Source organism: Quercus lobata, chromosome 5 (genome assembly GCF_001633185.2).
Source record: "Quercus lobata isolate SW786 chromosome 5, ValleyOak3.0 Primary Assembly, whole genome shotgun sequence".
Classification (NCBI taxonomy): domain Eukaryota; kingdom Viridiplantae; phylum Streptophyta; class Magnoliopsida; order Fagales; family Fagaceae; genus Quercus; species Quercus lobata.
The window spans coordinates 69,581,047-69,595,083 of NC_044908.1; the positions used below are offsets into that span (position 1 = coordinate 69,581,047).

At 32.8% G+C, this 14,037-nt stretch overlaps 2 protein-coding genes across 2 annotated transcripts; one reads left to right on the plus strand and one right to left on the minus strand.

The window, feature by feature from the left end:
• Positions 1-1,732: 1,732 nt before the first annotated feature.
• LOC115991563 (major latex allergen Hev b 5-like) lies at positions 1,733-3,659 on the minus strand. Its single transcript, XM_031115354.1, has 2 exons — positions 3,536-3,659; positions 1,733-2,597 (listed from the first exon to the last, which is right to left on the minus strand). Exons 1-2 carry the CDS (start codon positions 3,548-3,550, stop codon positions 2,145-2,147), a joined length of 468 nt encoding a protein of 155 aa, XP_030971214.1. The 5' UTR covers positions 3,551-3,659; the 3' UTR covers positions 1,733-2,144.
• Positions 3,660-13,583: 9,924 nt separating this feature from the next.
• LOC115991028 lies at positions 13,584-14,037 on the plus strand. Its single transcript, XM_031114784.1, has 2 exons — positions 13,584-13,622; positions 13,711-14,037. The coding sequence occupies exons 1-2, from the start codon at positions 13,584-13,586 to the stop codon at positions 14,035-14,037; spliced, it is 366 nt and encodes a 121-aa protein (XP_030970644.1).

Consider the following 14,037-nt stretch of genomic DNA (forward strand, 5'->3'; position numbering starts at 1 on the left):
CTACCTTGGCCCCATTCGGTCCACTTAGGTCTACTTCAATCCAATTTGTTTCACTCAGTCCACTCAATCAATTTCGGTCCACCTTCAATCCATTTTAGACTAATTGGGCATTAAATTGATTCCTTTTGTAGATTTTATTTTCAACTAAATCCATTTTTTTTCTTCATTTTTGGGTTGAAAAGTAAGAAATTTTATTATATTTGGGCTAAACTCTTTAGTTTTGAGTTAAAAAAATACAAAGAAAAATACTAAAATAGAAATTAGAAATTAGAAATATGAGCCCTAAAAATGAAATAAATTATAAATATTGAAAAGTCTTATTTGGCCCACACTGGTTCTATTCGGTCCATTATGTCCTCTTCCGTCCAATTTGGTCCTATTCAGTCCATTCGGTCCTATTTAGTCCATTTTGTTTACTAAAGTTCTATTCAGTCCAATTCGGCCCATTCGGTCTTATTCAGCCCACTTCGGTCTAATTCACTTCATTCAGTCCACATTGGCCTTATTCGGTCCACATTGATCCTATTTTGTCCACTTCCATCCTATTCGGTCCATTATGTCCACTTTGGTCCTATTCAAACCATTATGTCTACTTTGATTCTATTTGGTCATATTCGGTCCATTCTTCCATTTTGATCCACTTCAGTTCAATTCGAGCCATTCCGTCTACTTTTGTCCTATTCGGTCCATTTCGTTCACTTTGGTTCTATTTGGTCCGTTCTGTCCACTTTAGTCCTATCTAGTCCACATTACTTCTATTCAGTCCAGTTTGTCCACTTCAGTCCAGTTTGGTCCATTTGGCCTATTCTGTTCACTTCAGTCCTATTCAGTCCACCATGTTCCTAATTGGTATATTTGGTCCTATTCTCTCCATTTGGTCCAATTCAATTCATTCAGATCACTTCGGTTCATTTTTGTCCACTTCGATCAATTTTTGTGCACATGGGAAAAGACATGTTTGGGTTGAAAGCACCTAATCTAAATCCAAATTTATTATAAATATATATATATATATATATATATATATCTCAAAGTGATAAAGGGATAGATGAAAAGTGATAGTAAGGTAAATAGTAGTGAATAAACGAAAAGATAAAAAGGAGGGGAAAAGTTTGAAAAAGTAAAACAATAAATTGAGAAATTAATAAGAAAAAAAATTAAAAATAAGAGAGAGAATGTTAAAAATGGGTGGATGATATGGGTTAATAGGAGCGTAATAATAATAAATGCTACGCTTCAACTTTTAGATATATAATATATATAGATAATGTAATTGGGATAAATTCGTTATCTTGGTGTCATCCTATTGTTGTAATCTTTTATTTATTTATTAATTGGCCCCAAGCTTGATTTAGAAACACTTTGAGCATTGATGCATGCACCATTTCACTTCCCCTTCCTCTATGTCTAAGAAGGAAATGTTAGAATTGATGTATGATCCTGATTTATTTGTTTATTTTTCCTTTTGAATATTCACCAAGTGTAGGCAAAATGAATCAGTTTCTCATATGTTTTCATAATGCTGATAAATTGCACATATGGCAAGCAATAGTTACATAGACTAGAGTGACTTCTACAACAAATGGCCCAAAGAAAAAGGAGCTCTATTCAAATTTGAGAACAAGGATTCATGATTCCATTAAGCATCTTGCTCCATTGACAGTTAGAGATCAAGCATAAAGATCAAGCATGTATGAGACATAATATAGAAAGCAGAATATCTTAATAAAAGTAAAACAGAAATATAATAGTAATATTATTATTATTCAAATATAGAAATCACATCTCATCAATGCACACCATATCAAACTCATCTGACCCTTTTGGAACCAACATCCACACCCCCACGTTGCACACCTAAATCCTCCTATGTATAAACTTCACAGAGTTTCCTCCATATATGGACCATTTCATATATAAGGCATATGGAAGAATGCTGACATGGCTCCAAGTACTTACATTGTCTACCTTCGAGATTTCAAACCCATCCAAAGCCTTACCTGAATCAAAAACATAATTAAACTAGAGAAATAGAACTAAATAGCATACCCAACCTTGAAACAATGCAACCTAAATTAAAAGGCACCCAAAAGGGCCAAAACTAAAACCCCTCTTCTAGTATCACTTCATTCATAAATTAAGCTCTATTCCTCAATCTTCTCAACTGGGACTTCAGTGCTAGGTTCCACTGCTGCTTCAGCTGGCTTCTCTTCCTCAACTGGTTTCTCTACCTCAGCTGGGGCTGCTGCTACTTCAGTGGCTTCAACAGTCTCTTCTTTGGTCTCCTCCTCAGTAACAGGTTCTGCTTTCACTTCTTGAGTCTCTTCCTCTGGCTTCTCTGCTGCTGGCTCCTGTGTCTCAACCTTGGTTTCCTCAACCACAATATCCTTGGTCTCAACCTCTACTGGAGCTTCTACAGATTCTGGAGCAGCTGGTTGCTCTGCTGCTGGGGCTTCAGGTGCTACTTCTTTTGGTTCTTCAGTGACTGGTTCTGGGGCAGCAGGTGCAGCCACTGGCTCTACCTTGATTATCTCCTCTGTCTTTGTCACCTCAGTTGTCTCGTTGATCTCAGGCAATGCTGATGGAGCTGATGCTACCTGCAATACCCGATTTATCTTAAATGAACTAACCAATTGAAAAAGGATCTGAAACAACTCTGTGCTTAGTTTGATCAATTACTTACACTACCATTATAGCAAAAGATTTAGGATTAATACATTGAAGAGAAAGACAATGATTAGTAAGCAATAGATAATATAATGCAGCCAATTACATCAAAAAAATTTTCTAATAAATCTGTTCAAATTAAATTTACCATTTTGTAATTGCTTAATTTTTAGGCCAAGTGGTAATTTATAATGGTAGTAGAGTATAGGTGATCATGAGTTCAAACTCACCTTTTCCTGATAATATAAGCCTTTGTGACAAATGATCATTTATCAAAATCATTGAAGCCAAAAAACAAAAACTTGGATTGATCAAATTAATGCTCTTGTTAATAAAGTTCATGAATTGATCTATCAAAAGAGCTAGATTTAATTAGTTTGATATAAAACATTGCCGAAGCTCAAAGATGGAGTTAGTGCTATAGCTCATGCACTAATATCATATATAAGGTGGCAAAAAACCTTTTTTTTTTCCGTAGGCACCACAAAACTAGATGAAGATTGATTGATCTGTTACTCGTGAGAGACCTAGATTGTGTTCAGTAACAGACCAAAAGGATCATACTTTTTGTGTGATCGTTGTAAAAGCAAGAACAACCATTCCCATTTCTGACACTATATATATGGTCAGGTTAATCAGATGATATAAACATAGACAAGGGACTCTACGTGCGAAAAAATATGGTTGTCAATGAGAAATGGCAAATGGGCTTGTTGAAAGCATCAAATATAACTCCACAAATACTTTAAGCTGTCAAAGATGGAATTGTAGAATCATCTATATCAGAAGATGCAAATGGGTTTTTCAAAATCAAAGCAATAGACAAAATATATAAGCAAAAGGGAAGAAGACATTAGTTGATGAATACCTCAACTGTGGCCATTTGGGATGCAAAAAGTGAAAGTAAAAGAAAACTTGAAGAGAGAAAATTGAAAGAGGTGAAATATATGGGTAACAAAGGAATGAGAAAGAGTGCTTGTGAGTGAGGAGCTGATCAATGAGAGAGCTATATATAGAGATGGTGCGGAGAATTCTAGAATTAATAAAAGGAAATGGGAGTGAGATTGGTGTGAGGGCATAAAAGAATCTTTGGCAAGAAGACACCTCACGAGTCACGACACTGACACAAATTAAAAGAAATTGGTTAAGTATAGCTGTGAATGTTTTTCTTTTGTTTTGTTTTGTTTTGTTTGTTTGTTTTTTTTTTTTTTTTTTAAGTGTGCATTTGGATATATTTTATTTTGCTAAAAATTGAAAATTAAAAACTGAAAATACTGTAGTAAAATAATTTTTAAATGAGTGAATAGTGTCGTGAGACCTATTTTTGATGAAAGTTTTGTTAAAAAAAAAGATGTATGTGGGTCTCGTGAACAGTGCATGAGATCCCCTGAAAAAACTGGAAAAAAAAAAAAAAAAAAAAAAGACGTAGACGCATGAACGTGGAACGCAATCCAAACGGAGCTAAAGAATAAAAGTTTGAGATTCGCTTATTTTCTTGAAACTGAAATTTTTTTGCTGAAAGTAAAATAGATAAAAGTAAAAGTTACCTAAAATAATACAGTGAGATCTATGAATAGTATCAAAAAGTGTAGTGGGACCTATGAATAATAGTAAAAATAAGCTAAATAGTAAAATAAGTTGGCAAAAATTATTTTTGCCAAACATACACTTAGATAAGTATTTTTTTTCTTCATTATCAAAATTAGTAGAAAATTTTTGCCTAACTCTTCCAATGATCTGTACGAACTAATTGGAAGTCATTCTAGTTAATAATCAAACGTGATAACACATTTTTTTACTATGGTTTTTATTTTTAATCTTTTTATTTAGCACTTTTTTTTTACCTCTAAACTTTACCTCTTTTTACACTTTTTGAACTGTCTGAATATACACTTACTCTTCTCTAAATTATACATTTTTTTTTACACTTATCTTCCCAAACTATACATTTTTACACTTACTCTCCTAAACTATACCATCTTTTACACTTACCTTCTTAAACTATAAGAATACACATTTACTTCCCTAAATAACTACACATGGGATGGGTTATAAAGTATTTCACAAGTAATAGTTTAGGGGGATAAATGTGCATTCTCCAAATTTAGGGAGGCGAATGTTACATGCGTAATAGTTTAGGGACGTTAAATGTGCATTCTCATAATTTAAGGAGACTTTTTTGAAAGATTTTCAAAACATAAGGGAGATTATTTTAAAATTTTTGGAAAAAGGGCCATTATGACAGTATTTTTCAACGAGGGAAAAAAATTGAAAAGGGTATGTGGATTTTGAAAATTGGGTATATTTTTCAGAAAGGTGAGAATTTTTTGAAAATGACTTGATTTTTTTGAAAACGGGTTAAGAACTTTTGAAAAGATTTTTTTTTTTTTTTTGAAAAATGGACGATATGACCACGTATTTTGAAAAACATATGCTTTTGAAAATGGTGAGTATTTTTTAAAAGAGAAATGATATGTCCACAACATTTTCACAACATTTTTTACAACAAATCCTAAGTGGCAGGTTGTTATTGGTTGTTATTGTTGGGGTAAAAAGGTAATCTTAATGTTAGGTTCAAATTTGAACTAATAACAACTAACAACTTATGATTTGTTGTAAAAATGTTGTAGACGTAGCACCTTTCTTTTGAAAAATATTTTTGGAAAAAAAGTTTTTTTATTTTTTTGAAAATATTTTTTGATGGTTTTTTTTGAAAAAAATGCATGCATTTTTGGAAAAAAAAAATTATTTTTTTTGGGTGAAAATGTTATTCTATGAAAACAAGCATATATGCACTCGTATATACCTACATATATCAATACACACGCACGCGCACACACACACACACACACACACACATATATATATATATATATATGTGTGTGTGTGTGTGTGTGTGTATATATATATATATGTATGTATATGGATATATGAGTGTATATATGGGTGTATATACTTTCTTTTTAAAGGTTCATTATTTTTTAAGGTTATGACACATGGATTTTGTAAAACTTACTCCTTTTTGGGTTTTTTTCAAAACATGGGCTAAAGACAGCACCAATATTTGGGGTTTTTGGTGCAGACGGGGATTGAATCTCAGATCTCTTGAAAATAGTTTTTTTTTTTTTTTCTTTTTTCTGGATTCCTCTTAGAAATGAGAGAAGGAAAACCCTCTTTTTTTTCTTTTTACAACACCAATATGTGAAAACGCATTTTCTTTTAACCTGGTAAAAATGTTTTTGAAAACATATATTTTTTTTGAAATAAAGCCATAAATTTCGGATTTTTAAAGAAAATATTTTTTGGTTTTGAAAACCTTTTTTTTTTTTTTTTAATTAAAGCACCTTAAAAGAAAACTTTCTCTTTTTTTTTTTGAAAGGCTTGATCATTTAGAAAGAGGATAATTTAAAAAAAAAAAACATTTTCTTAGAATAGTGTGTAAAGAAATGTTTTACCCAAGCATATTTATTTTATGGCAACTTTATTAATGAGAAAAGTAAAGGGACAACAATAATAAAGTGCAGAAAATGAATTTCAAGGAAAGTAAAGTGTAGAAATTTAAATGACATAAAAGTAAAGAGCTGAAGTTTAAATGCCATAAAAGTAAGGAGCTGAGATATTGTAAAGGTTGATTTTTTTTTTTTATGTCTCTTTTAAATAGATTTTAATCTCTTTCAAACCTTATGGGTTCTTTATCATAAAGAAATGGAAGTTCTAAGCCATCAATCATTCTTATAAGACATACCCATATTGTGTTTTATTCGAGTTTTAAGAACCGTTTAAGAGAGAGGGAATAAAAATCTTTTTTATTTAGGTCTCTCTCTCTCTCTCTCTCTCTCTCTCTCTCTCTCTCTCTCTCTCTCTCTCTCTCTCTCTCTATATATATATATATATATATATATATTGTGTAAGAGCCCAAAAATGCTAGGCTCACTTAGAATAGTGGAATTAGATTTACAAGCCCAGTGCAACTAATTTTTTAGAGTATGGACTTACAAGGTAAACTTTAATGCTCTGTTATGATCCAAATATTTGGTTAGTGGAGTTAGGGCTAAGTGAATATTAAAAAGAAGTACTAAGTGTGTGTTTGGCTCCAACTTAAAAAGCCAGTTTATTTTACTATTCAGCTTCTTTTTGCTGTTCATAAACCCCATTGCAGTTTTTATACTATTCATGGGTCCCACTGTACTATTTTAGCTAACTTTTAGTTTTACACTACAAGAAATCTGTACTATTGCGGCGGGTGTAAAAAGCGCTACTATATGTCGCATATTGTGACTTTTTTGGGATCGCCGTTATAGGTATAGTCTTTTGCGGCGTCCTATAGCGGCAGGACATAAAACCACCACAATATGTGTGTATTAGCGGCGTTTACATAGATATAGCGGTGCTCCAAAATCCCGCCGCAATAAACATATCATTTTCTACAGATACTATAGTGGCGGTAGAGAAAAATGCCGCAATATTCGATCTATAGCGGCGTTTGTATGGCCGCCGCAATAGGGACTCCTTGTTGCGGCACTTTTGCTTAGTTATAGTGGCGGGTTGGACCGCTGCTATAGACCTTCTAACTCCCTGCCTCTCACCAAATCTTCCCTCTGTTTTTTTTTGGACTTTTCATTTTAGCACCTCTTCATTTTTTGCCAAAAAGATTGTTTCTCTCTATCTCTCTCATTCACTTTAGAGACCCAAATCCTAGCTCTCTCTCTCTAGCTTTCACTCTCCCTCGCAGACCCAAAATCCCACCCAAACACTTTTTATCTCTCTCTCTCTCTCTCTCTCTTGCAGACCCAAAATCCCACCACCGCCTCCGCCTTCACAACAACCCCACCACCACCACCAAACCACGTCGACTCAGTGACCGCCACCTGGCAACCCCAATCCACCTCGTCGGCACCATGTAGCAACCCCAATTCACCTCGTCGCCGCCACCTCATTTTAACCCACCTCGTGAGTTTTATTATTATTATTATTTTTTTTTATTAATGTTCAATGTGTTATGTTATCTGTTTTTTTTGTTCAATGTGTTATCTATTTTGTTGTTGTTTGTTTGGTAATATATTAGGATGTTTTCTAGTCAAAAACCAAATTAATTTATGAGACAAAGCTGTTCAATTTCTCTCTCTCTCTCTCTCTCTCTCTCTCTCTCTCTCTCTCTTTGGGGAAATTGTGAGATTATCATAATGTTTAGACTATATTGAATCAGTCACGTAATTTGAGATGAATGGGGAGTGAATGTGCTTATAATCTTCTCAAACTAATATGACATTTAAAAGGTGGAAGCACTCTCCTTCAACTTAGAGCATTATAGTACATTTATCATCAAATTATAGGGGTTTCTTTAGCTGCAAATTCTATTATGGGTCACTTGTTACTACTCTATCGTATTCTACAATCTACCTTGGGCATTGTGTTTTAAATTTATTGTAGAGATTTATGCCATTAACAGATTCACCATTAGTTGTCTATTTTCATAGAGATGGCTATGCAATTAGCAGAAAACATGGTCCCTAAATATTTAAGCTATTCCTGAAAGGAAAACAAATTGATTCATTGATTGTAGCAAACATTGATAACAATGGTTCTAGCAATCTAATTGTGTAAGCATGTTTAAACCATTTCTGAAACATAGAAGCAGCATAAGAAGTAGATTGAAGCTGAAAGTATTTTTGGGTTTGCTTTTAAACAAATCATTGGAGGACAGAATTTACAATGTTTTAAAGCAAGAAAAGTTCTTTAAATAAAGTTGTTAACAGTACCCTATGTTAAGTGGTGCAAGCTGTAAGGAATTCAAATTGTTTTAAAAAAAGATAATGGTTATTCTGTGTCCTTTTTGAAAGATTTGAGTGCTTGGGTTGGGGTGTGTATCTTGTTAATTGGAGGTATGGCTCTTGTGTACTCTTGTAATCATTTCTATTTCTATTTTTTAGTTCTTTATGTATAATTATTTTGAATCTACTTAATTTCAGTAAAATCATCACTTATTGGAAAAGGATTTTTTCAACTCTTCACTTCTAACTATCCATCCATTTTATAATTTTCTGTTGGAGATATCATGTTCACTATTGGCAATTCTTGAGCATCTTCATAATACATATTTTATCAGGGATACTTTATTTCTATTAATCTGTCTATATCACCAAAATTTTCACCCTCATTTCTTTGCATTTCCTTTTCTTCACTTTCTTCAGCTTCAACCAGGCAACCAATTCCTCACAATTGCTCGACTTACCCCCACCAATACAAGGTAACAAATATTTGTCCTTGAACTATTTGTTTCACTATATATTTTCTTTACAAAAAAAATTTGGTGTTTGATATATATAAATATATATATTTTTAATTAAATTCTTTTGGTTTTATCTTAAAGGACTAAAATGTGATTTAGGTTTTGAATTTGATTAGCTTGGTTAATAGTTATGATGATACTTGTTTTTATTTTACACTTTGACAGTTGAAATGGCAAGGCGAAAAGCAAATTTGCGCGCGCGTTCCAAGAGCATAACCGTGGAAAGAGCTTCTACAGAACATGTGGATCAAGAAACGAACCAAGAAATTCACAAAGCTTCTACGCAAGGTATGGGCTTACAACATGATATCAAATTTGCTATTAGTTTGCTTAAAAATTCTATTAAAAAAAAAAAAAAAACCAAAATGGGTGACTAGTGCATACAAGATACAATTCTAGCCTCATGCATACAAGATTTGCATATTGAGAGGCATATAAAATTTTATGAAAATGATTGCCTTAGGTGCTTTAGTTATTTTGTGTTGGGATTTAGATTTTGTTGATGAGTTTCTGTCAAAATGGGTGTCAACAAGGGTTGTAATTGTTGCATATTAGTTTAAGTGAAGCGTTGAATTAGGAGTTGCTTGAAGATCTAGAGTTGAAGTATATTAGGACTTAGACTCCCTAGCTAATTAAATTTCAAGCTCCTTATAATGAAGAAAGGAAAGCATCATTTGATCTGTACTCTTGCATGAGAAAACAAAAAAGCTTAACAATCAGAAAACACAAAGTTGCCTAGCTATCATGGGTCTCATGCTACTCAAGAAAGTCAATCTTTTCTTCCTCATTATTTTAGCACCACTCTTATCAACTTGTCTTGCAGGTGGGTTTTTTTAACTCACTTGCTGCAGCCTTTGGTGCAAATTGTTCTCACCGTTAGAGCTTTTATAAAGGAAAGTGTTCAACATTTATCAATAGCTAAAGTTTGCTTATTAGATATATAAAATTGAACAAAAATCTAAATAGATTATGTTTCTATCTCTGACACCCACCATGTTAGGGTGTTAAGTTGTTCATAAAAAGTTTCATGGGCTTGATGCTAATCTTCTTTACTTGACACTACAAAAAAACTGTTCATGAAAAGTTTCATTAAACACTTACTTTTTCTAGTAAGAATTCTAGCATAATATTAAACACTATCTCTTAGCAAAATACAACCTATAATATATTACTTCGTTTGCCACCTCACTTTCCTCTTTTTTTAAAATTTTTATTTAATTTCATATATATTTACTTACTTTAGCGATATTGTTTCCTTTAAATTTCAGATGTGCAACCACCTATACGTGCCACTCGCAGGCCAAGCAAATACTTGGATGTTTGGGATCTTCCTAACGACCAAGTAATTGAGTTTTTGCTAAATAGTATGCATTAGCCAGTTGATGAAGGGGCGAGAGCTTTCACTAGTTTCTTGGGGACGATTGTGCGGAAACCCCTCATGTGCCCAATAAGATATCTGAATTGGAGGGACATGCCAAAAGAACTTAAAGAAGAGTGTTGGCGTCTTGTAGAGGTAAACTAGGAACTTATAACACTTGTAATTATGATATTTTAGCATGCTTCTTGTAGTTCTAATTCTAACTCAACTATTTGATTGTAATTTACTAACTCAACTATTTGATTGTAGCGAAAATACGTCGTCCCTACTAATCCTATTGCATATGCGGGTTTGAAGACATTTACCTTACAAAAAATTGGGAAGGCTTAGAGGGATCACAAGTGTAGGCTGAAAATAGCTCATTACATACCTCATCCAAGAAACAAAGCACGAGTGAAGAGCAACCGACCCAAGGGATGCATACCAGAAGATTAGGATGTTCTTGTTGACCATTGGTATACTGAGGATGTAGTGGTATGTTCTTTTTATTTTTTTTATTTTTATGATGTGCTTAATCTGTGTTTTTGGTTTTTATTATTGCCATGTTGTAAATGTGATGGTTATTTCTACCCAAAGAACAAGTTGTACTTTACTAATTGTTGCTTGAAAGTTGTGACTCAACAAAGTTGGTGATCTGAGATAGGTCATGTATTATTCAGGAAGTCACAAACTTTATTTTTTTTACTTTTAAAATGTAATGTAAATAATGTTGAAGTTTTGTTGATTTTATAAAATATGAACAGTATACTTTCCTCTCTAGTCATTGTTAGCATTGTCATGATTCATTAAGTTTCTCCAAATTATGCTTCGATTAATAACATGTCCTGATGGTCAAGTATTTTTAGACTGTCAACATGCACTTTCCTATTGGTGACCTCACACTTGCTAGCATATTTCAACTCCATACAAAGTTGTTCTGTCTCTTCACTTCTGAGGTCATTTTCTTCCTGACAAAGAAGCATCAGGCTACCCAAATTTAAGAACTATACTTTTTACAGATTTTTGACAACTCTACTTAAATCAATGTTCATTGTTTAATATTACAATACATTAGCAATTTCACTTCCACAATCACAATTTATTGCTTTAACAAGGTCCCCTTTTCTTTGTTTTCCAATTCTTAAGTTTCTCTTGAATCCTATGTAACCGGTAGGAAAACATGTATGTAACAATCATTGACTCAGAACCTAGTGCCCCATTACATCTTATTAAATGATCATATTCTTCACCAAGACTTACCTTACAAAAACAAACTGAACCTCCAACTACATTACATGTCTTACCCTCTTTTTTTTTTTTAGTTATTTTTTCAAAACTACCCTCTTGAGCATATGGGTTGAATCCAATGTAGGTGTGTGAGTTCTAGTTACCCATATAAACAAGTGTTTTCCTTTTCCTTTTATGTTAGTTTTTATTTTCCCAGTCAGAAAGATAATTTTGTCTTGCCTTTTTAGGCTTATCAAAGATTTTGTCTTGCTATTCTAATGGTATTCTTTGACTCCATAATTTTGTAGATAGAGTCAGAGAAGAATAGGGACCGTCATTCTAAACAATAAAACTTACATACTACTAGTTCATGCAACTTTGTCGTGCACACTACAAAGAAGGTAATAAGTATTATGACTAATTTTTAAATGATTTGACTTATCTTAAGTTTATGTGGAACCAATATTCATCACTACATAAATATGCCGTTCGTATTGCAGGCAAAAGCGGATGGACATCTTGTAGAGCGTGTAGCATTATATTCAATACTGCATACTTGTAAAGATGGATCTGCAGTTAATCCTGTAGTGCAAGCAAAAATGGTGAGTAATCCATTTGTGGTTTCATTTTCATTGTCAATCATTACATTTGCTTCAATAGAGTAGTTTCACAATAACATCATTTGCTTTTTTACCCACCAATAGTAACCAATAATAACCTGTCACATAGTATTTGTTATAAAAATGTTGTGAAAACATTTCTCTTAATAAAAGGGTTTTTTTTTTTTTTTTTTAATAGAGAAAGCAGTTTTTTTTTTTTTTAAAAAAAAAAAAGTTAAATTGGCTTTTTATTTTTATTTTGACTTGCCTTCGATTTCTAGTAAAATGAGTTAACTGCTGAACTGGGTTTGGGTTTTGTTTGTATTTAATGTAAAAAAAAGTCTATTACTTGCTACCAAAAACTTCAATTTTTGACTCCCTTATGGTTGAGATGGTTTACAAACTTAGCTAGTTATACCTAATTTAGGAAAGCACTAATCCAACAGATGCACTTTGAATGCGCTATTTTTTAAGGATTTTCAAGTAAGTTCTCTGTTGTGAGTTGCTATATTGGTAGATTAGGAGCTCCCACATATTAAAATAAAAAAGAAGGAAAGAAAGAAACCAGAGAGCTAGAGAGAACAAGGAGGAACTTTTTTCTCATTCTTAATTCATAATCTTGTAAAATAGTTCTCTGTTTGTAGTTTGTATACTATTGTTTGTTTTATAAATTTAGATTATTGGTTGCATATAAACTATATTTGAGGAGCATCTCATAGGCCTTCTGTGTCAATGCTGTTGTTGGCAATTTTCTTGTATCAGCAGAGGATTCATCTCATTATATAATTTGAAAGTTGTGTCATAACTTGTAAAATTAATGGGTACAGAACACAGCAAATAATCAATTTCATCTATTTTTTTTTTGTGTACTTCTATCATATTTAGCCATTTCTAGTTCCATGGATTCAATGCTGAACTGGGTTTGGATTTTGTTTGTGTTTAATGTATTAAAGTTGACTACTTTCTGCGAAAAAAAAAAAAAAAGTAAATTATTGTTTAGTTTTGGGGGGTTTTTTTTTTTGGGATAGGGTTAGAGTTGGACAAACTGGATCTATTCGATCTTATTGCTAATGAGCACGAATTGCCTCAAGTTGGAGCTTAATTGTATATTCTTGATTCTACTACCATACCTGCTGTTGGAGCCTAATTGTATATTCTTAAAGTATCTGATAGAACTAGTATCAATCTCAGATTAATAAGGCATGTTGTTGTCAATGAGCCCATTAGATCCCTAGTTTCTACCTTTGACAAGTTAAACTATGCATTGGTGACATAAGATGAAACCAAGAATCTAGTTATAAGTAGTAATTATGGTTTGTGCAATTTCTCTAATGTCTATAGTGGTGTTAGGTTCATAATTCATTCTAAAATTTTCACCAAATTAATTTGATTGGCCATGGGCTTAATGAGCTTTTGCAATAATATACTTAAAATTTTGGCCAGAATGCCAAATGCTGGTGAGCTACTTTCAAATGTTGGTGAGGTATATTTTCATTATAATTTTTGTTGTCTTCAATCAAATGATGTTGCTAATTTCTAATTATTTTGTTTTGTTCAAACCTAAATATTAGGATAAAATGAAGGAGTTGTTGGTTGAACCTTTGAATCAATTGCAATCAGATGACACAAGTGGTAGTATTGCATGGGCACTTGACGATGTGTTTGCCAAAGTGATGGGTAAGGAGTGCAAATGTCGTATTTGTGGGGTAGGATTTGGTCCAAGCCCAAGTAGCCGAAAAAGCAAGAGTGCTCTCACGGTCCTTCAAATACAATCAAGTCAATCAAGGGACAACGAAGTTGCACAACTGAAGGCTTCATTGGCTAAGATGCAGGAGAAATTGTCCTCTTTTGACAAAATGAAGGAAAGACTTAGCCAATTCGAAGAGATGGATCAATGA

Coding starts and splice junctions, on each gene's coding strand:
- LOC115991028 (XM_031114784.1), top strand. CDS start 13,584: ATGCCAAATGCTGGTGAGCTACTTTCAAATGTTGGTGAG. Junction 13,623..13,710: donor TACTTTCAAATGTTGGTGAG/GTATATTTTCAT, acceptor CCTAAATATTAG/GATAAAATGAAGGAGTTGTT.